This window comes from Neomonachus schauinslandi, chromosome 16, assembly GCF_002201575.2.
Source record: "Neomonachus schauinslandi chromosome 16, ASM220157v2, whole genome shotgun sequence".
Classification (NCBI taxonomy): Eukaryota; Metazoa; Chordata; class Mammalia; order Carnivora; family Phocidae; genus Neomonachus; species Neomonachus schauinslandi.
The window spans coordinates 5,061,925-5,085,912 of NC_058418.1; the positions used below are offsets into that span (position 1 = coordinate 5,061,925).

A 23,988-nucleotide genomic window follows, 5' to 3' on the forward strand; every position below is an offset into this window, starting at 1 on the left:
GGGGGGGGGGGGGGGGGGGGGGGGGGGGGGGGGGGGGGGGGGGCGGTAAGAGAGAGGAGTGGCAGTGATTAAGAGGCAGGAGCCTGGGTTTGAATCCTGACTCTGTCTCTTCCCAGCTCAGGCAATTCAACCTAAACCAGATCTCGAGCCTCAGTTTCCTTCCTCATCTGTGAACTGGGGCTAGCACCAGTGTGCATCTCATAGGGCCCCTAGGGGACATGACAGGTGACTGTGCAGAAGGCACCTGCAGGCACCAAGGAGCACCAGCATTCGGGCCTGACTGGCCTCCAGGTTACCAGTGCTCCCTGGCCCAGGGTCCTCAGGATGTGTTACCAGTGCTCCCTGGCCCAGGGCCCCCAGGATGAACACTGGTCCCAGAGGACACGTGACTCTTCCCCAAAATATGTGTGGGATGACCCTGACCTGGTAAGGCAAGGACTCCAGGGTTCCAGTCCTGCTCCCCAGCAAGCCTGAGCCCTACACCATCTGAGGGCCTTGGGGCCCCTTGTTGAAGCTATGGGATCCGTGTTTTCTGCTCCCAAGTCCTCTGAGATGCTGCTGAAAGCTACAAATTCTCTCCTCAGTAAAACTGATAAATTCCAGGGCTTACAGAAAGTTCCATGGAGCTCAAGGGACCCCTTTTTCAGGCTGGCCCCCAGACCTCATCATGTTTGTGTTAAGCAGCCCTAATCTGTGTAAAATGCAGGAAATGATCTCATTCGCAAACAACTGTCTATGTGTACATACACATAAATTATACACGTACACACAGGTGAAAGCTGACAGACCAATATTTAATGACAATTATCCAATTTCTTCAGAAACAACACTGTTTAGAAGAAATATCTGTTCAAACCCGAAATTCCCTCAATTTTAAGAAATGCCATTATTTTATACACCACTAAAAGGAAAAAAGCTACTAATAAAAATTAAGACATCATTAAGTGCAGATGCCAAATATAAAACTGTGTCTTCAGAAGCATGACATACAGGATTATCGGGGGCAGGGGGAGAGCAGGCAGGAGCAGTGACGTGGGGCTCTGAGGAACAACGAAAACCAAGGGGCTCGGAAACCCCTGAGGCTCCTCCTTCCCGGATGGCAGGACCAGAGTCTTTCCCTGGTGACAATGGAGTCCACCTTGCTCTTCTCACAAACAGCAGTTACCATTAGTACCTGACCCATCTCTGTGTCCCTAGCCATCACCAAGCACAGGGGTGCACAGGCGGGCACCTGGAATCCAGCTCTGCTACTTACTACCTGCGAGGCCTTGGCCAAGGTGCTTACCCCTCAGTGTGCCCAGTGGCTCATCTACAAAAAGGGAAATGTCCCTACCCCAAAGGGTGGACATGACCTCGTAACATATGGCATAATGACACTGGCAGCTAACACCTGATAGTATTTACCATGTGCCAAGTACCACGCCAAGGGCTTTAATCAATTAAAAAGATACATTTTAATGACTCCCATTTTACGGATGAGGAAAGTATAACACAGAGAGGTTAAGTAACTCTTACAAGTTGCACAACAAAAGAGTGATAGAACTCAGACTGCCTCCAAGCCCAAAGCCCTCTATGTTGGGCCAAGTGCCCAGCTAACAGGAAGATAAACAAGTGTATTTTTGGTATTGCTATATGAAACGCTACTACTAATCTGCTGGATTAAAGGAAATGTCCAAGGCTTGCCTGTTCCTAGAACGTGACCCCCAGCCTCTCCTGCATTCTTCCCATCCTGCTCCTGGCAGGGCCATGGATCTGACCCCCAAGGGGTGGGCAGGAGACCTCCCTGCCTCCAGACTCACCAGCAGGCAGTGCACGTACTCGGGGCCTCCCACCAGCGTAGTGAAGGTTCCCAGCTGTTCTGCCAGGGCCAAGAGGACCTCATCCTCATCGTAGATGGTGTCTGTGGAACAAAGACAGACTCTGTTACAGTCCCATGCCAAGTCTGACCCCAGCCCCTGAGTGACCCAAGGTGGGACCAAGCAGGCTCCATTCTGCTTCTTCTAACTCTCACCCTCCACCCTGACTGGTGCAGAGATCAAGGTGCAGGCTTGGGTCAGAGGACAGAGCACCAAAGTCCCTCTTCTGCCCTTTACTAGGTGAGGGACACTGGGTGAGTGAGACCAGTCTGCGAACCCATTTCTGCACCTGTAAAATGGTGCTAATGTACATCTCAGCGGGAATTACAGTGAGGAGCAAACAAGACCACGCACATGAGCACAGAGCCTGGTAAATGGGGGCTTTTCGGTTTGGTCCAGCTTTTACCCTCAGCACTGCCTTCTCTGCCAAGAACTAACCTTTTCTCTTCAGCCTGAGAAATTCTTCTCCATCCTTCAAGATTCAGTTCAGGTTTCCTGACCAGACCAGGGCACGTCCCTTCTCTACGCTCCCCTCAATCCCAAGCCACCTTTAGCAGAGTCCTTAGGAGTCCAGGACCGGCTCCTCTCTGTACCCCAGTTTCTGCCAGAGATGAGCACAGCAGGAGCTCAGTCCAGGTATGCTGGAAGAACATTGGATGACTGTGTAAAGATAGAGCTGCTGCGTCCTAATGCTCAAACCAAAGGCCCTTCTCAACGGCTGACCTGTATGGCAGAAGATGCTTCCAGTAGGAACTGCTGACCTCTGTGGCAGAAGACGCTAACATCCCTGACATCTGTGCTAGCATTTCAACTTGCCGAGATTAAGCCAAGCATACGGCAGCCCAGCCAGACATCTCCAGGCTCCCCTGCAGCTGGCAGGCCAAGGGACCCTGCTCTGGCCGATGGGGTGTGAGAAGTGGTAGGTTCACGCTCTGGGTTACTTCCTCACCACCCTCTCTGCTCATGGGGCTGTCCTCATCCTCCTCACCTTGTGGTGGGTTCTCTGCTCTACTGCTGGCTGGGTGTGCGGCCATTCACTTCACCTCTGAGCCTGTTTTCTCACCCCACATCCCAACAGAGCTGTGTGAGACCAAAGTAAAGTGATGTTTTCTGTGAAGAGCTCAGCATGGGGTCTGGCCCGAGTCAGCGCTTCAAAGAACACACCAGTGTGGCTCCAGGCCCACCAGGCCCTTGGGTCCTTCCCAGCCTCAGTTTCCCTGGCCCTCTCTGTACACAGTTAACTTCACCCTCCCCATTTTCTCTATCTCCCGGAGACCTTGTGCATATCCATGGCCTCAATTCGTATTCAACTCAGTCCTCAGTCCAGACTCCCTGGCCCAGCCGCGTTCCTGAAAGCCAAATACGTGGAACCTGCCAGCACCTCCTATTTTCATGGTCCCCACCCCCACAGAACCGCCTTCCCAGCCTCCCCATCTTCCTGGCCTCAGAGGCTTAGGGATGCCTCCTCCTCGCCTCTCTGATGCAGACCTGTCCACCATCCACCTCAGTGTCACTCTGATGACCACCATCTTGCTGGGTGACTACAACTGCTTCCTAACTGATTTTTCTGCTTCTGCCCTGGCCCCCAAACCACCCAGCTTCCTTCCAGAATCCTGAGTGATGCTTTAAATCATGACACTCCCCTACCTCCATCTTCCAATGGTTTCTAAGGAACATGAATTAAAATCCTGACTCCATACACCATGATCCCAGGTGATGTGGCCACTGTACCGATCTCCAACCCACATCTTCCCTACAACACTGTGCCCATCCACGCCTGCGTCTTCCTGTACTTGGAACATTCTTCTCCCAAAGTCCTACACGGCAGGTGCCATTCAGACCACAGCCCCAGGAAGACCTGCCCTGGCCACCACTGGAATATCCCTTACCCTTATTTCCACTTTGTGTCTCTCTGGCTTCATCACTACTTATTCCCCTGACTGGAACAGAAGCTCCATGAAGACGGGAACTTTGATTTGCTCTCCATCTCACAGCCCACAATGGTGTGCATTAGATATTTATGAAATATGCCTACAAATGGCCTACTTCGAAGTATTTTTTAACTATACTGTGTATTAGCTTAAATGAACCCAGATCTTTTAAACAGAAAAGACTCTGTCCTGAACTTGAAGAGATGCCATGAACGCGACAAAAGGCAGCAACAAGCCACTCTCCTCTGCTCAGGGAACCTGCATTCATACACCTTCCCAACAAAACCACGTGGTGTGTTTAAGGCAAATCTGGGATTTCTGAGGGTACTTTTCACTGGTGTTTGCCTGGGTACAAGTCTTTAAATGGCAGGTGACTTTTCAGCCACTGGCACACACAAGTGACCTGACTCACCTTGGAACCCATCCACATCTCACTATGGCCAAAAAATTACCAACACCTGTTTCCAACACACTGGGGCATCACGTGGTAATCTTCCCCTCAACACTGTGACTGTTCTGTAGGTGTGAGCTGAGAGAGGGCTTTCAGCTTGTTCTGAAACAGTATCACCTTTTCTGAAAGATGCAATGTATCTACCATTTGCTATTTTGAACATTTTGCAAAGGGTGAGGCCCAAAGGAAAGAAAATCTGCCACCACTTAACGAAAGCACCCCAAAGAAATGTGTCTTGAATGCCTGACTCCTCTTCCATCTCATGGCTTCTACAGTTCCTCTCACTTGCATTACTGTGATGTCACATGTGGCTCTATGATGAAATAAAGAGGACACGTATGTTAGATTCACTGAATTTTGGGGCGCCTGGGTGGCTCAGTTGGTTAAGCATCTGCCTTCGGCTCAGGTCATGATCCCGGAGTCCCTGGATCGAGTCCCGCATCGGGCTCCCTGCTCGGCGGGGAGCCTGCTTCTCCCTCTGCCTGCCACCACCCCTCCTTGTGCTCACTCTCTCCACCTCTGTCAAATAAATCTTTAAAAAAAATTCACTGAATCTTAACGACAGCCCACATATTAGATGATGATTCCCGTTTTACAGAGGAAATGAAGCATGTCCCGGCTGGGACTGACCCAGGTTGCCCAACCCCTGGGTCTTTGCTCTCAGCCACTGACCCCAAGTCGACTGCCTCTGCTGTTTTCTTGCCCATACCCGCCCCCCTTACAATGCTGTGTGCACAGGTTTATTTTCTACATCTCATTCGCCCACCCTCCAGAACCTATCTACAATGGCTGCCTACCTTCACCTACAGGATTAGTCCCAGACTGCCGCCTGGCACTCAGAATTGGCAAACCGCCCCGCCTACCACCACCACCTGCCCCTGTGCCTCTCCCTTCATCCGATCACCATGTTCAATCCTGCCTCCATTTGCTGTTTACTCCTGCCAGTCCCCTCCCTCCCCCAGGCTGCCTCCCCGACTACCTCACCATAGAGGGACCAGCACTTCCCGAGCATTTTCTACAGACTCAGCTCCACATGGAGCACTTAATCCTCAACAGCCCTGAGTTAGGTACGCCTCTTACCCCTTGACAGATGAGGGAGTTGAGGCTGGGGGAAATGGAGTAGCTGACCCAGGTTTGCCAGCTGGCTAGTGGCACAGCTGGATTCAAACCCAGGTCCCACCAACTTCTTTACCCACTTTATTTTCTTTTAATCTTTTACTTATTTGAGAGTGAGAGTGCACATGAGCGGGGGGGGTGGGGGGGTGGCGGGTGGGTTGAAGGATGGATGACAGAGGGAGAAGCAGGCTCCCCGCTGAGCAGGGAGCCCAAGGTGGGGCTCAATCCCAGGATCATGACCTGAGCCAAAGGCAGACACAACCGACTGAGCCACCCAGGCACCCCCTTTACCCACTTTATTACACCACCACGCCACACATCACACTCCTTGTGGCCCAGCTGCCCCATCTCAGCACTCAAGAGCTTTCAAGTCTTGCCCACAGTTCACCAGTGGAAGCCACTCGGTTCAGGTCACCTGCTCAGTGTCACATGGATACCTGCTCCTCATGTGGTGTTCGCAGGCAGATAAACCTGTGCTCCTCAGTCATTAGCCGTTGTCACCGTGGGCAATCCCTATGTCTCTATAGGCCTTCATGTCCCCACATGTCAAAAGAAGGAATAATCATCTCCGCTCCCTTCCTCCCCGGCATCACCACTAAGCCCAAATTAAAGGATCAGGTAGGAGTTTCACAGTGACTCTGAGCCTTCAGTTGCTATTTCAATTAGTATAAAGTAGTAATAAGAACAGTGGGAACAGAGGATTTACCTCTAACTGGTGGTCCGGTGTGCGTCAGACACTGTGCTGAGTGCTCTGTACGCATCTTCAGACAGGAGGTGAGCGGGGCAGTCTAACCACTAACACTTAGCAGCTTTTCCCATGTGCTGAGCACAGCCTGTGTGAGCACTTCACATGGCATCTTATTTAATCTTGATATCAGGTTATACGGTTAGGCCCACTTCACACACGAAGAATCAGAGGCAGGCAGATGTGAAATACCTTGCCCATGGTCACACAGCTAAAGTGGTGAGGCTCGGGTTTGAACCCAGGTCGTCAGGACCCTGAGTCATTAATCAGTGCTGTTAAGTCTGCAGCCAGCATGACTAGATAAATAACCCCTGTGGGTCACCTCTTAGCTGTCTCAGGCAAATGTACTCCTTCACCTCTTCAACCCCAGCGTCCTCACCTATAAAATGGGGGCAGCAGTCTTCCCTACCTTAAGGAGCTGCTGTGAGATTAACAACGGGGAACATACTCATGTGTACTTACTGAGCAAAGGCCTCCATTCTGAGGACCATGACCTAACCCAATCCTCACAAGAGAGGGTTTAGAGCACTGCCTGGCACATGGCAGGCAGAGGATAAATGTCAGCAATTACTCTTACTGTTACTTAATGCTCACATCAATGTTATAGCACATGTGCGTTTAATCTGCACTTTATACATAAAAACTCTAAGGAACAGTTAGGTTAAATGACTCACCTCAAGATACCAGCTTTTAACTGTTAGTGCTGTGATTCAAACCTGGCTCCATCTGCCTCCAGACCCCGTTCACCAATCCTGCCTCCACCCCACCGTGCCTAGCACGGGGCAGACCCTCACAGTCTGTTAAATCCCTAACGAGGCCTCTCTTACCTAACAGGAACCAAGCCCCCCACCCACCCCGGACAGTCCCCACTCCGCCTGGGCCCCAGGAGTCCACCTCCTCACCTGTCAGGAAGGGCAGGAGCTCGCTGCGGGTCCTTTCCACCCCAAGGGCCAGGGCGATGGTGGACAGTTTCTTGATGCTGTTGAGACGAAGCTAATGAAAGAACGAGAAGAGCAGGGAAGAATGTTAGCATGCCCAGACTTAGGGGTGTGTGTCAGCTCCAGACCCAGGCAGCCTCTGGAAGCCTAATGTGTGTAAGGATGTGGCACACACCTACCAAATGACTGAGTCAGTAAATTACAATGGTAGCAGCAGCCTCACCAAAAGCACCCATTGAGTCTTACTGAGCAGACACCCACTCAGTGGTGCTTTCCAAGACCACTCTCTAAAGCTGCACACTGCATCCCCACACGCCTGATCCTCCTCCTCTGCTTTGGTCCCCTCCTGCACTCAGCACCACATGACACGCTCCAACAGGGGCAGCCACGTTCCAGCACATTTGCTCTGTGCCGGGTCCTAGGCTGGGTACTCACACACACAGGCTCTCACGACAACCGGGAGGTCAGAGCTGTTATAAGCCTCATTCTACATAGGAGGAAACAGGCTTAGGGAACAAAAGTCCCCTCTAAGGGTTACACAGTTCAGATGCTGTGGGGCAGGGACTGAAACCCAGGACCACCAGCTAGCAGTGACCACCAGCTAATATAAAACAGTATTATAACAACAGTGCTGTATAAACAGGAGTACCTTTAGCACTAGTAACAGCACTAGCATAAGGGGTTGAATAGTGGCCCCCAGAAGATATGCTCTAGTCCTAACCCCCAGTACTCAAGAATGTGAAAAGAGGGACTTTGCAAATGTAATTAAGTCAGCATCTCAAGATGAAATCATCCCAAATTTAGGGGGGAGTCCCTGTGAAACAGTGAAACAGAAGATATGTTTACTGGTCTCTGCCCCTGGTTCCTGCACAGAGTTCCTTGGAATTTCCCCAGTGACAGCAATGTCTTTCGTTCTAATGAAGCATATCTTGGTGGGCTCCTGGATGGGGACTGGTCACCAGAAAGACCAAGCCATAGTCAGAAGCTTGGAACTTTCAGCCCTACCCTCATCACTGGGAGAGCAGCTGGAAATGGACTTAATGATCAACCATGCCTGCATGATGAAGCTTTCACAAAAATCCTCAAAATACAGAGCTTGGGGAGCTTCCAGGTTGGTGAACATATACCAAGAGGGTGGCACACCCCAACTGAAGAGGAACAGAAGCTCCTGTATGCAAGACCCTTCCAGACCTTACCCTATGTAGCTCTTCATGTGCGTGTTCATCTAAATCCTTTATCATATCTTTTATAAGATGATAAGCTGATAAATGTTAAGTGTTTCCCTGAGTTCTGTGAGCTGTTCTGAAAAATCATCAATCCAAGGACAGGGTCATGAGAACCTCAATTTGTAGCCAAGTCTGACAGAAGCTGTCAGTAATGTGGGGACCTATTACTTGCGACAGGCGTCTGAAGTGGGGGTGGTCTTGGGGGACAGAGCCCTTCATCTGCGGGGTTGGTGCGGACTCTGGTGAGAGTTACAACTGAACTGAATTGTAAGACATCCAGCTGGTATTGCAGAGAACTGCTTGGCCTGGGGAAAAACCTCACATGTGGTGGCAGAAGTGTGGAGTGTGGTAGTGATGTGAGAGTCAAGGAGACACACAGAAGAGCAAGTTTTCTCTACACAGCTAATGACTGTGTCCTGATGAGACAGAAAAGGAGAAGATACGGGGACACACAGAGCAGAAGGCCGCGTGAAGATGGAGGGAGAGATCGAGCAGACGTATCCACAAGCTAAGGAGCGTCAAGAATTGCCAGCAGCCACCACAAGCTACGAGAGAGGCATGAAAGTAATCTTCTTCAGAGCCTCCAGAAGGAAGCAACACTGCTGACACCTTATTTCAAATTTCTGGCCTCCGGAACTGTGAGAATCGTTTTTGTTGCATTAAGCCACCAAATGAGTGGTGATCTGTTGTGGCGCCTAGGACTCTAACGTGTTTGGCTAACACAGGACAGGTCTCTCACATGGAGCACTTAGGTGTCAGGACGTCTCTCGATCCTCTCACTCCTAGGGAGGCTGGCATCCAACACCCCCTTTCACGACTGCGGAGACAGGCCCAGAGAGGCAGACACAAGCCGAAGCGAGCACCGAGAGAGCCGGGACCCAGCTGCTCGGATGGCACAGCCCGCTGGGAATGCAAGCCCTTGTTTCTCCAGCTCAATAGCGCAGCCTCTCCTCCCGGCTCACAGGGCTGTGGCAGAATGAAGTGAGGTCATGCGCGTGAGAGTGGAGGGAAACACGCTTGTGAGGGAGTAGCCACTGTCAGACCCAGACGAGGCATCCTCTTCCTGGAAGAAGAGGCAGGACAAGAAGGGACAGGGCCCCCTCAGCCAGTTCTCTTCCCAAAGATCCGACATCAGTTCCCTGGTCCCGGGGTTTAAAACTCTCTGAGATCACAGACAATAATGTGACTGAGGAAATGCTATGGCGGCCTCCCCTTTCAGAAAAATGCATTCACGTTTCTCATACAACGTCACTGGGTTTTTGGGTTTAACGTGGTCCGAACACTCACCTCTCTGGCAGCAATGAACCTCAAGATGAAGTATTATGAGGCCTGTATCTTATTTAGACAAAAAATAAAACACCTACAGAGACATAACTGAAATATGGGGAACACTAAGGTGAACGAATACAGGCGGTAAATATAAACCTTCTCTGTAAATTGCCAGCAAGTGCATATTTTCAGCATCTTGGGCCAGGGAGTCTCTGTCCTAACTACTCAACTGTGCGCTGGCGGCGCAAAAGCAGCCACAGATCCAGACACGTATGCAACCCAAGGGGCAGGGCTGTGTTCCAACAAAACTGCATCTGCAAAAGCAGACCACGGGCTGAATTCGGTCCATGGACCGTAGTTTACTGGCCTTTGTACAAGTCTTTAAATGTTCTATAGGTCTGAAGTTTTCCGTAATAAAATATGGGGGAGGGATACTGACTTAGTTGCCTGTTTCCTCCCTCTTTGTCGTCTCCCAGTTAGATCTCTGGGTTCTTCTCTCAGCTGGGCTATGGGGAAACGCGTGCAAGGGCCAGGGCCCCGACAGCTGCGCGCAGCCCTGAGGACGAGACACCAGCAGGGAATGAGCACAAGCACAAGGCCAGCGACAACAGCTGCTAACATCTGACTGCCTGCTGTGTGCCTGACAGCATCCAAGTGCTTGACGTGGAGAAGTAACACATTGGATCCTGAGAACTGAGCTCCGAGGTAGGTATTGTTTTAAGGGTGAGGATGCTGAGGCACAGAGATGCTGTCATTTGCCAGAAAGCAGCAGAGCCCAGACTGGAAGCCAGGCACCCAGACTCTTCATCTCAACATCTCTCTAGTTTAGGAAAGGTGCCCAAGGGGTGGGCGCATAGGAATCAGGCCATCTCTGCCATGCTGGAGAGCTCCCCTCCCTCCTGTCTCTGGAGATGCTGGTTTTGGTGTCGTCGAGAATGTCAGCTTGCTTTCGTCAGGCAGCACAGACGGCACCAGGAACACTCAAGAAAGGTAGCACAGGGTGGCACTCTGGAGCCACGTGGTCTGGGTTCAAGGCTAAGCAGCTTGGGGTCTTGGGCCACTCTGTACCTTTCTGGGCCTCAATTTCCTCACCTGTGAAATGGGGATTATAATACCACCCATCCTCAGAAGGTTACTGTGAGTACCAAATGACATAAACCTGGGAACACCCTCTGTGACCTCAGCCAGCACGCGTGGCAGCAGGCTAGCTGTGCCCCCAGGTCTCCTTTCCTTTCTCTTACGGTGAAAGAAAAATAATAATAAATACTCCCATTGTGCATACAGTGCGCCAGGCACCGTTCTAGGTGCCTTCATGTCTTAACTCATTTGATCCTCGAGACAACCTCACGAAGATTCTGGATCAACCATTACGTGGCCAAGGAAACAAAGGCACAGGGAGGTTAAGTAACCTCACACAGCTTATAGGTGGCAGAGCCAGGATGAGAACCCCAGTCACCTGGCTCTTAACAGGTACCATCAATTTGCATTTCTGTGTTTTTCATTTTGGGGGGAGGGTAGTGGTGCCCTGAGCAGGTCTAATAACCACAATTTTGAAACAGAGGAGAACACAGACAACACTAGAAGTACCTGCAACAGCTGAAATGAGATGTGCACAGTCATGATTTCCACAGGCTTTGCTGACACGATTTATATTTTGCTACTGTAATACTACAATTCATAATAGGAGGGAGGTTAAATTGGAGTTACAGGTTATTGAAAATAAAGATGTTATTTTCCCCATCCGAATTCACGGACCTGTGCTGGAATTCTGGACGTGCCCCAGGTTAAGAGCTCCTGCACTGGGTTACACTGCCGTTCATAACTCCTGGTTTTCAGCTGTGCACTCGACTCCCAGGAAAAGACATTTCTGAATTGCCTTTTCATCCAACATGACCAGGAGATTAACACCCAGCCAGTGAAATCCCAGTGGGAATGGTGTGTGTGACTTCTAGGAAGTGTCCTTAAGGGGACCTGCGGTCACACTCTTCTTCCCTCTTTCCTGCATGGAATGGGGGGCTATGATGGCTGGGCTTCAGCAGCCACCTGGGGATCGTGAGGTAACCTGGAGATGGGGAGGGCAGGATGGAGGACATACAAGCAGAGTACAACATGGCAGAGCCTGAGACCCTGACACCAAAGAGTGAAAGAGTGGCACACCAGCCTGCACGGCCATCAGACTTTTTGGTCATAAGTCAGAAATAAACTTCAAGCCATTTAAGCCTCTTTTAGAATTTTTCTCTTATTTATAGACAAAATGAATTCCAGTGAACTCAGCACATGACCTAGTTCTGGACAAAGAGACAAGGGCAAGTCAGCCAAGGAGCTTCAAAAAAGATTTTCCTCCCTGGGGGGGTGGGGGGGTGGGGAAGGGAGGATGACAAGGTAAAAAAACGTCTCTGTCCTGCGTTCTCTGTGACATTCCTGATGGAGCAGCTATTAATAACCTCAGTAAGAAATCCTTACTGTCCCTTGATCGTGGCATAGTGCTGAAGTCTACCCTGTGCACGGCCCCCCAAGCAGGTACCTGTCAAGCACCCGTGACGTTCCACATACGTGGTTTCGCGACAGCCCATCACCCTGGGCTGGGGCTGCCTGTATGCCCAGCAGCCCTCAGCACACAGCCCAGTACATAGAGACATAACGTATAAAATCTTCCTCCCCGCCACTACATCCACCTGTAGAAGTACTACTCACTTTTTAAGGCCCATGTTCCCACTGGATCCACAAAGCTTCCCTGACACGAACACGTACAGTGTGGCCCCAGGGAGCTTCCCCGCCACAAATGTGTACGGTGTGAGCCACAGGCAATCCATCTTCCCTTCACAGACTGAAATCCAAAGGCCTTGCTATGGCCTATGAAGTCCAACGTAATCTAGCCCCCTCCCCACGCACTCGCCCTGCTCACCGGCCCCCTGCCCCTGGAAATCCTGTCACAATGGTTTCCTTGAGAGTAACCAACAAACCAACAACGCAACACCACTCTCACCAAGCTCTTCGCACTCGCTGATGTACTATTTCCTCAGCCTGAAACACTCTCCCTCCAGACACCTCAGGGTGTCCCCCTACTTCACCCAGGTCTCTGCTGGATCCTCACACACGACCACCCAGAGAAAATAGCATGCCATCACTCTCCACATATATGACCTCTCACCACTCTCGACACAGACTTCTTTGTTCAGTCTGTCCTTCCCCACCGGAACATCAGCTTCGCAGGGTAGGGACTGTGTCTTCTTCACCCTGTGCCCCGAGAACCTAGGACACCACCTGGCACAGAGTTAGAGCCTAATAAATACCTGGGGGATTAATTTTTTTTTTAAATAAAGGAACTACAGATGTGAATACAGCAGAGATAAAAAGTTTCTAGAGGAATATGCTCCAAATCGTTACTGTTTGGAACAGGTGGTGGCTGTCAACGGGGTGGTGGGGTCTGTAATGTAAGGCGTGTGCTTTAGCAAGGAGCCTCGGCTGGCCGGGGGAAATGCTCAGTGAGTGACACAAGTCTCCCTACCTCCTATAAAGTCCTGAAGTCTATATATCTTTCTTCCTTATTCCACAAAGGATCATGTTTTTAAATGAACATAATGTACGTGGGTGTGAAAAACTAAGCACCCACCTGGTCATCATTTAGCATTGCTGAAGAGTGAAAATGGGCATCACAACCTGTATTTCTACATGATTTTTTTTTTTTTTTTTAAATAACAAATGAGCACGTAACTCTGGTTTTACCCACTAGCTAAGGGTCCCGGGCAAGTCTGGGCACCTCGGAGCTTCCGTTTCCTCCCTGAAAATGGGAATTACAACAGTGCTGAATTCACAGGATTGCTGGACTGATCAAATAGGGAGAACCTAGAGACAGAGCCTGGCAGGTCGCAAGCACCTCAGTGTTAGCTGTTATTCTTTACCACTGTCTCTTATGTATTTGACATTTCAGGGGCAGGAGTGAACGGTAATCGCTCCACCCTCAGAAGCTGCAGCACTGGAGGGAATACTTCGCGCCGCAGTTTGCCTGGCATGATAATCATTTATGGACGTGCCTGTTTCCCTCATTTGGAAGGTGACTTGTCTCTGGGACAAGGGTCAGGACTGTCATCAATGGTGATTCCTGAACCTAGTACAGGGCTGGGCATGCTAAAAAAGCATAAAAAGAAACAATTTCAGTTTTTAAAAACTCAACTACAATTTAGAGTCCTCAGTATGTGCCAGGTACACAGCGAGGTACTCTACACATGTTCTCTCTTTTGGCGCAAGAGACAGACACCAGCCCCACACTCCTCCTACAGCCAGGCAGGCAAGGCAGAGAGGAGAATGCAGGCCACCCAGTGAACTGGGACAGAACCCGCAACCTGAACCCAGTTCTGCACTGCCTTCCTACACAACTTCTCTCTTCCAGTTTAAACTTTCAGAGAGCAACCTTAGTTCTAAGTTCTGCTTCACCAGTTCCCCATGCATTCCATTAAAAGAAGTCGGAACTTTAACTCCACGTTCCTGAGACATGGACATGGGGCAAGCTGCTGCAAGGTCTCAGACAGTAGCCAGTGACTGCAGGGTCTTTACACAGTCCATCTCACTAACCCACACCACCCAGACTCTGAGTCTTCCACCCTTTTTTCATTTAACAAGAAAACCAAGGCCAGAAGGGTTGAATAATTTGGAAAGTGGCCAGACCAGGATTCAAAATCCCAGTCTGCTTCCACCCATGGCACTCTCTCCCTGTGTTACTTCCAGGCCTAGACTTTGCACAGGGGGCTCAGTTGGTGGTAAGGAGTGAATGCTGCCCTGAAACCCAGTGCCCTTGGCTATTTCCTAGTGTCATTACTTACTAGGCTGTGGGAAACTGAGTATCCTTATTGATTAAATGCCAAGATTCACAAATTCACAAACTGATTTAAACAAGCCAAATGTAAAGGAGACTTCTGAAGCAATCGGGGAAATCTGATTATGAACTGAGGTTTAGATGATACTGAGGAATCACAGTTAGAACTGCTTGGCATGATGCATATGATCGCACCATGGCTATAAAAACATCCGGTTTTAGCCATGCCTAACAAAGCACATGGAGAAAATGTCTGAAGCCTGGAACTGACTTTTAAAATACTTAAAAACAAACCCCCAAAAAACCTGAGGGAGGGTGAGGAACGGGTGAAAATATGTGGCAATTTCTGACATCTGATATTTAACTACTAAAAAAACTTTTAAAGGAAAGTGAATTAGCACCTATCTCAGATGTCTTCTGTGAGGACTTAACACAAAGTACTCATCATGCTATTGGGCACATGGCAGGGTTTCTAATTGGAGCTGGATCACCTTTGTGGTGGGGGCCGTCCTGTGTATCATAAGACGCTGGGCAGCATCACTGGCCTCTCCCCGCCGGATCCCAGATGCACTCCCCCCCACCAGTCCTGACACAACCAAAAATATCTCCGGACATTTGTCTCCTGGGGAAACGAAGTCAGCCCAAGTTGAGAACCATTGCTCTAGAGTAATCATGAAAAGAATAGTCTTTAAAGACTCCTGGGTGGGGCAGCAGGTTGGGTGTCCAATTACTGATTTCAGCTCAGGTCATGATCTCCAGGTCCTGGGATCAAGCCCCACATCAGGCTCCGCGCTCAGCAGGGAGTCTGCTTCTCCCTCTCCCTGCTCTCGCTCATGCATGCGCTCTCTCTCTTAAATAAATAGTCTTTAAAAATACCCAAGCACCTGACCTTGACAAAGCCCCCATTATCTTATCACCACCATGTCTACAACGGGCCAACACTTACTAAACACTTATAACACGTCAGGCACTGTTCTAAGCATTTTCCATGTACCACACTATTTAATCCTCACAACCCCCTTACAAACTCCTAAATTACAAAATCCCATTTTACAGATGAGAAAACACAGAGAAGGTCTAACACAGAGATCTAGCCTCTCAACCAGTGGACCACACTGTAAGCAACATGGGGCCCCAAACACCTACGGATACTGCAGTCCAGCCTCTGCCTCCTACTGACTGGGGAGGCCTTAGGTAAGGGACGTGATCTCTTTGCACATCATTTTCCCAAGTATAAAACAATAAGCTACCACAACAACTGAACAAGGTCGTCACTTACTGAATGCTTACTTCTAGGCAGCCACTTAATTTGCCGATTCCACTCCATCTTCACAACCTCCACAGCAGATGCTGCTTCCTCATCATTAGTCCCGCTCTACAGTTGAGGAATCCCGGCCCAATGAAGAAAAGGAATTGGTCCAAGCACACACACGGAACAAACTGGCAGAGCTGGGATTCAAAGCTCAGTCATCCCTGACTCCCCCTTCACCACCCAACACATTACATCCTATCCACCAGCAAACCCCAACAGCCCTCCTCTCAACATACCCAGAATCTAACCTCTTCTCACTACATCCATGCCAACACCAGTCCTGGGTGCTCTGAAAGGACACCCCAATAGGTTTATCTGCTCCTGCCCGGCCCCTACTCAACAGCCGGGAGGATCCTTTAGAATTAAGTCAGAACATGTCATTCTTCCACGCAAATCCTTGCAACAGCTCCTGAAACTCAGAGAAGCCCTCGCTCTGGTCCACGGGCCTTCACTTATCTCATTCTGGACTAGTCCTCACCTCTCACCACTTTGCCATTCTTTCTGCTTTAGCCACGCTGGCCTGCTTGCTCTTCTCTAACACAATGAGCATGCTCCCACCTCAGGGTCTTTGTACCAACTGTTTGGACTGCCCCCCCCCCCATTCATTCTCCCTCATTTCTTCAAGTCCTTGCTCACTATCACTTCCTCAGAGATCCTCACTTCCTCCACTATCACCTTCCCTCACTACCCTATCTAAAAAGCAGCCCTGGGGGGCGCTTGGGGGGCTCAGCCGGTTAAGCAGCTGACTTTCCCTCAGGTCATGGTCTACGAGTCCTGGGATTGAGCCCCACATCGGGCTCAGTGGGGAGTCTGCTTCTCCCTCTCCCTCAAATAAATAAAACCTTTAAAAATAAATAAATAAAATTAAACAAACAAACAAACAAAAAACCAGCAGCCCTGGGCTTGCTCTAGACCCCGATGCCTGCCTTATTTTTCTAGTAAGCAATTACTGCCACTGACATCACACTCCTGATCCACTACCTGCCTCCTCTACTAGACCGTAAGCCCCATGAAGGCAGCAGCTTTGCTGTTTTACTCCCTGCCATATTCTAGCATTTAAAACAGTCTGGCGCATAGGAGGTGCTGAACATGTATTTGCTGAGCAAATCAATCAAGACTAGAGGATTCCAAAACCCATGTTCTTCCTAGTATCCTAGACTGTCTCATTAAAGACCAATTAAAATACCTGGCATATGGATATGGTCAGCAAGTCTCTGTCCACCCAAAATTCTCTTCTCTCCTCAGGACTTACACTTCTTTTGGGAACCTTTCCTGGGTCCTCCACTTCTCAGCTGCATGAATTTGGCCAAGTTACATACTATGCTGTGCTTCATTTCCTCATCAGGAAAACGCAGGTACGCACAGGACCTACTTCAGAGGGTGGCTGAGAATTCAGGAAGCTCGTAAATGTACTGCCCTTTGTAGCAGTTAGCTTAGAGCAAGCACCCAACAGATAACAGCTGTTATTTTTATTCAACCCTTTCTGAGCTCCTCAATTCTGAGGCCTGTACTGAGCCACTGAATCCTAAGAGATGAATCAGAGCCAAGCTCTGTCCTCAGAAAGCCCACACACATGGGCACAGATGCAATCTCTGAGATTTGGTCTCTGATTCTTAGGAAAATGTTCAAACTCCTTTTAAACACAGATCTGTATGTACCTGCATGAAAAGATACGGAAGAAATACTAAGTGAAAAGTGCAAGTTGTAGAACAAAATATTTAGTGTTTAAAAAAATAAAAACCCAGTAGAAAAAAAATGCAGACCAAAAAAAAAAAAAAGAAAGAAAGAAAATGCAGACAATAAACGCAAGCCATACATGTAAGTTTATATTTTCTGGTAACATTTTTAAAAAGTAACACGCATACAAAATTAATCTTAATGTATTTTATTCAACCCCAAATTTTTATCATTTCAACGGGTAATCAAGATGAAAAGCTTCACTGAGATGTTTAACACTCTCCATAGCATGTCTTTGAAATCTGGTATGTATTCTATTTACAAGTACATCTCAACTCAATCTAGCCACATTTCATGTGTTCAATAGCCACAATGTGGCTACCACACTGAACAGCACATGTCTACCAAGGTTTGTAAGGACCTGATAACATGGGCCACTTTGGGGGCAGGGAGGTGGGCAGGGTGGGGAAGAGAGGATGGGATTTAATACAGAGGTGGCTTAAGTCAAAGGCTGGCATTCTCTTTACTGTAAAGAACTAGGTAGGAAATATTATAGGCTTTAAGGGGCCAAACGGTCTCTGTTGCAACTACTCAATTCTACCCTGCTGTTGTGTCACAAAAGCAGCCATGGATAATATGTAAATGAAAGGGTCTGTGTTTTCAAATAATAATTTATTAAAAAATAAAAACGCAAAGGGCCACCCCTGGCCATTTGCCAATCCCTGTGATGAGGGAAAGAAGCAGGAAAATATTCACCTTTAGCCCAGAAGGCTGACGTACAGCCTGCATAGTTTCAGTAAGGAGCAAATACGAGCTGTTTGCTACGTTCTTAAAGGGTCTCATGACTGCCTATACATCTCACCAAGAGTTAATACCAAGCTAAATGATAAGCACCAGAGAAACCTTGTGAAAGTAGTTTTACGAGTAGAAATCCAAAGAAAACATTTATGATCTAATACTCCCTGCACGTCCCCTGCCCCTTGAGCACTAAGCATATAACCACTGGCTTCATACAGCAGAAGTACAGCTCCTTCTACCCACAGGCCCCCATGCTACTAAATAAACTTGTCAAGTTGCACTGTAAAACATCTCAAGAACTCCTTCTTGAATCGTGCTCAATGATCTGGCAACACCTGGTTTAAGTGACTGCTCACAAGATCCTTCTGAGTCATAGCCCCTTTCATTTTCATCTCCCAACACCAACGGCTCATTCTCTTGGCTCCAGTCACACTGGCTTCCTGCAGTTCACAGAACATGCATTGCATATTGCTGCCTCAGGACCTTTGCACTTGCTTCCTTTACCTGGAATGCTATTCCCCAGATATCTATGAGGGCCTGCTCCTCAGTTCACATCTCTGCTCAAATGTCCCCTTCGCAATAAGGCCTTCCCTAGCCATTCTATCTAAACTTGTAACACTTTCCTGTCCTCCACATCCCTGCTTCATTTTTCTCCAAAGCACTTATCGCCATCTTACATAGTGTACATTTTAACTTAATTGTCTTATCGTCAGTTTCCCCGCACTGCAACATAAATCTCCATGAGGCCACTAGTTTTGGTTCCCTGTTGTATACCTGTGCCTAAAATAATGCCCTACTCAGAGCTGAGGCCCAATAAATACTGATTCACCATCACAACACCCTGTTGTTGTCTTCCCACATCTCGCACCTGTTCATAATGTATTCAGCTGTTTCACAGCTGGTGCCTCCTGAATACCAACTGGTGTCACCATTATGTCCTCAGCGCCCTAACTGATAGGTGGCAAGTGTTTACTGAACAAACGAATTCACACAAGAGCTCTATGAACTAGATAATTACCTCCATTTGAGAGAAGAGGAAAGCCAAGGACTAAGGAGATTACCCAACTTGCCCATGTCAATTAGCAAGAAGTAGAAGCGCCAGGAGTACAACAGCAGTCTGTCTGACTCCACAACCAGTGATGTACCTCGAACTTCAGAGGCTGGGCCCAGTGCCGTCCGCTCAATTTCATAAACAAAAATTGAGGCCCCTATAAGTGGAATGGGAGCTCTTCAATTACTACTCCCAATAACTGCCGCTAACATTTACTGGGCCTTTATATAACAACTAGGCACCGTTCTATTTTACTTGTGGTCTTAACTCATCTAGTCCATCACAACCACCCAGGGAGGCCTGAACTATTATTAGCCCACATTTCAGGGAAAACAGGCCCAGAGCCGTGAAGTAATTTGCACAAGGTCACACGGCGGGTGGGAGGTGGAGCTGGGATGGACAAACCCTGGAGTCCTTAGTCTTCTCAACCATTCGCCAGCGCGGCTCACCCGGGCCCCCGTCCCACTCACCAGAAACGTGTTAGCCTGTTTAGTAAACTGCCCACCCGCAGCTCGGCAGGATCCCAGAAGGGGGGAGAATTTCTACCTAAATCCGCGTTTAGATTTGGCTAGTTGCCCCCTTGGGAATGGAGTGATTTCGCCGCCCCTCCCCTTCGGGAATCTACACGAAAACTGAAGAGGAAGGGAGAGCAGGAACTGGGAAAGGGAGCTGTCATCTCTCAGTCCCCATTTAGAAAGTTCACCCCACAGTGCGGAGGCCCAGCCGCCGGAGCAGAGTAAGGAGAAAACCTACCAGGGCCCCTCCCCCACTCGGAGCAAGCCGCGCGCCCCCATCCCCAAGGGGCCATTCAGCGGCAGCCGCCAATCACCGAGCCCTTCCCTCTACCCCACCCAGTGGCCCGTCCCCTTCCCCGGTCGCGGCTTCCTTGGACCCGGGCCGCCGCGCGCACTTTGGCAGGCCCGGGACCCCTCCCGGGTGGCCTGCCTCCCGCCCTCCGCTGGGCTATACCCAATCCCGGGCGCCGCCTCATCCAGCCTGGGGTCCTGGAGACGTGAGAGCTGGGCGCTGATTGGCCGCCGCCCCCTTCCGCCACTCCCAGCGAACACTGAGCCTTCTCCGCGAGGGCCGTCCGTGCCCCCATTACCCCTTCCCGTATTCCCCAAGACCCCCGGGGCCTCCGGACCTGAACATCCTCGTTGCGAAGCTCGTCTATCAACACCGCGATGGGGTACAGCGAGTCGTCGCCGTCGGCGGCCGCCATCTTGGCTCCGTCCCGTCCCTGTCAGGCTGCGGCCGGCGCCGTGCTGAAAAAGGGGCAGGGAGGGGTAGGGCTGGAAAGAGGACGAAAGACGAGCGTGGGGGCGCCCGAGCCACTTTACAGGGGCTGCGCCACGGTCATTGGCCGCGCTACGCCGGGCCAAACCCGCATTTCGTTGGTCCGGACAAACGAGGCCCCGCCCACTGCCCATTTGCCATTGGTCGAAGGCATTGAGGTCAGGCTGCCTCAGTACAGCGGAGAGGGGAAGGAAACGGAAGTACGCGGTATCTTAGAGACCAAGATTGTACCCGCCTACGTCGCCGCTAACAACGAGCGAGACGAGCAGTTGTTCCTAGCCAATAAACGGAGGGATTCAAAGGAGGCAAAACCTGCCCTCTGGCGAGTCCGGCACAAAGCTTCTGCGCATGCGTTGCTAGGATTGCATGACGTCATGTGGGGGGTGGTACCCAGATAGCCTGCAAGTTTTGGCTCCTGCTCCAGCGTCCTGGTGGCTGGTGGGCCTATTAGCGGCAACTTTGTGAGGGAGGAGACGGGAGTGAGCCTTGGTTTTTGCCTTATTATGCGGAGGCCCAAAGAAGGGTGGTGACTTGCCTTACTCTGGATGAAACTCAAAACCCTCGGGCTGATATTCAAGGCCCTTGTAGGTCTGGTTCCTAAACCGGGTTTAGGCACATCTTCCACTCCCGGTTTTACACGTCAGCGGTCCTGGAAAATTCGTGCCCTCTCACGACATCATGCTTTTTCACGTCAAACAGCATTTATCCAAACCATCCCTTTACTTGGAGAGCAGTTCCTATTTAATGCTCAGATCTCTGCATAAATGTCTCCCCTTCACTGCTTCTCTTCAGCCTTGGTCCTCCAGCCCCCAGAACCACCTACAACCACCACCATCACAACCCCGCGTGTCCGTCTGTCTCTGTCTCCGAAAATCCATCCCTAGGGCTGGCACTGTGACCATGCGTCGGAGTCGGTCTCCTCACACAGAGTGGGAGCACTGTTGCCTCTGACTAATCTCTGTTCCAAGCCTCACTCATCAAAGTCCCCCACCCACCTCTGAGGACCACCCTAACAGAGGGAGTTGGGGATGGGGAAGGGAAGGCCTGGGATGATTCTTCCCCCTTCGTTGCACCTCTTGAAGGGCAAGGCTGAGCTAGGACTCCTGGACACATCTGAACAACCCAAGTTTCCTTTCCAAACACCCCTCACCACTCCACTTAGGAAACTGCTGCTCCCTGTAAAAAGGGAACGGTGGGGGTGTTGCATATTTCAATCCTTGACCTCCATGTGCCCAAGATCTCCCCACCACCCTACCAGCTCACTGAGACTATGGGTCTTCATAGCTAAGGGTGCATTTTAAGTGTCATACGATTTTATTTCTCAAATATACCTCAATAATGCTGGGGGGGGGGGTCACAAGTGTGCCATGCAGAGATACCTCTTGCGTCAGAAACAGGCTCAATCAGCAGCTTGATTCTGGTCAGTCTCTGTGAAGAACAGACCCTTACCATAGGCATCTAAATGAGTGACCCAGACAAGTATTTCAGCACTGCAACTGGTTTCCACAGTACATAGCCCAACAAGGCAGTGAGTGGATGGAGGGGGTCCTTAATCTGCAGGTCCATAGTTTTCCAAATAACATACTGAACAGCTGGACCCTTGGCAGCAGCCCAGGTTTCCGAGATGTGACAATGAAGGAAGGACCTGCCTCTGATTTCGGTTCTGCAGAGGTGGCATGAGACTAACCAGATCCAGTGGCCCAGGGGACACCATTAGGTTTCAGCTGACCTAAACCATCAGTGATCAGGGCCATGCATGAGGGTTCCTAGGACCAGTGGCTTTGGCTACAATGTGGAGCTTAAAATTTCCTGTGAAGGGATAGGTACCACTTATTCCTGTCAAGCTGAGATGCTGCTGGAAAGAGTCAGCCTTCATTCTTGAATATGCACTTTCTATGGGACACGGGACTTTTGGGGCCCTTCCTACCCTGTTACAATCGAGTCCACGTTGACTCATTCCAAAACTGGAATATCAGGCCAGAGAGCTGATGTAGTTTTTGAATGTTGGTGAGGTCCGGAGCCGATGGCCAAGAAAGAATTCTTGAGACATCTTTGATGCAAAAAGGTGATTTTATTAAAGCGCAGGGACAGGACCCATGGGCAGAAAGTGCTGCTGCACCTGGACTGTGAGGGGTGACTATTATATACTTGGGAGTTGGGGGAGGTAAAGAAAAGGGAGGTTTTCAAAAGAAATTTCATACGCTAAAGAGGACCTACAAGATATTGGAGGACTTGCCATTGTCAAGTCAAGGTGGTTTTTCCCTCTAGCAAAGCATTAATATTAAGACACTTCCTTCTGGAAGTTAGGTTATTGGTAAGAATGCTTTTTTCTTGTAAATCTCTAAGACATTTGTAAACTGAGGGAGACTCACGTCTTGCAGGACTATAATCTCTATAATTAACCATTTGTTTTTCCTTCCCTTAGCTTTAGGACAGCAAGGGTTGTCCCAGTCAGGGTGAGGTGCAGGTAGAGAAGTGTTACTGGGACACAGAGCCTTTCATGTGCCACCAGTGGGGTAGGGTGAGTCTGAGATATGAATTTGGGTATAAGCTACCCAGCCTGTGGGATTCTCTTATACCACTCCATGCAGACTGAGGGAGGCCCCAAGGACCACATTAACTTAGCGTCTCTCTGTTACTATGGCAAGTCCCAAAGGCCAGTGCCTGTAGGGTTCAATTTGCGGGGTGTCAGCTTGTGCTTTGTTCTCAGCTTGCCTTCTGGTCCCTCATCACACTCACAACACATCTAAGGGTCAGTTTTGAGGAGAGCTCCCTAATAAGCTCATCGCTCTTTTGTAAAAAACTTTATTTAGTTTGGGTTTTAATCACTGCTATTTTATTTTATTTTATTTTTTAAAGATTTTATTTATTTATTTGACAGAGAGAGACACAGCGAGAGAGGGAACATAAGCAGGGGAGGTGGGAGAGGGAGAAGCAGGCTTCCCACCGAGCAGGGAGCCCGATGTGGGGCTTGATCCCAGGACCCTGGGATCATGACCTGAGCCGAAGGCAGATGCTTAACGACTGAGCCACCCAGGCGCCCCAATCACTGCTATTTTAAAAGGGCACGCCTGTTAGTTGTGTCAGGAGGTCCCAAATCCATACACCAAGTGGGGTTTCCAGGTGGAGGCTTCCTCCCTTTGCCAAAGGCTCCAAAGGACAGACTCATCCCTCACAGAGACTTGTGTCATCTCCCATATGCCAGGAGTCCAGTAGGGGCTGGGCCCCCTTTTACATGATGGGAAGCCAAAGAGACCAGGGTTTTCCTTCACTGTTGGAGGAAGAGGTGGCAGAGAGGTGATAGCCCCTGAGACAGGGCAACTGAGACTCAGGCCTCTAACTTGCCAACGGACAGAATATCACGTACGTTCTGAGAACCTGGTACATCAGAGGTTGACCTAAATCCTTACTCCCCTCAATCACCCCCCACCCCACTGGTGGCAAATGAAAGGCCCTGTGTCCCAGTAACACTTCTCTACCTACACCTCACCCTGACTGGGAAACTCCCC

The 23,988-nt window shown here is 49.8% G+C and overlaps 1 protein-coding gene across 4 annotated transcripts in view; it reads right to left on the reverse strand.

Annotated features, from left to right (window-relative positions):
- Positions 1 to 20,501, reverse strand: part of PPP2R1A (protein phosphatase 2 scaffold subunit Aalpha) — a 39,024-nt gene extending 18,523 nt beyond the window's left edge. Inside the window, exons 1-3 of one of the 4 annotated variants that reach the window (XM_044921997.1) lie at positions 20,328 to 20,501; positions 7,002 to 7,092; positions 1,800 to 1,900 (exon numbers count right to left, since the gene is read on the reverse strand). In XM_044921997.1, the coding sequence (XP_044777932.1) occupies positions 1,800 to 1,900; positions 7,002 to 7,092; positions 20,328 to 20,405 (270 nt within the window). In that variant the 5' untranslated portion in view covers positions 20,406 to 20,501. Of the gene's footprint in view, positions 1 to 1,799; positions 1,901 to 4,448; positions 4,499 to 7,001; positions 7,093 to 20,327 lie in introns of those variants that run through there. The other 3 variants (XM_021681453.2, XM_021681455.2, XM_021681454.2) reach the window with 3 other exon arrangements.
- Positions 20,502 to 23,988: the final 3,487 nt, after the last annotated feature.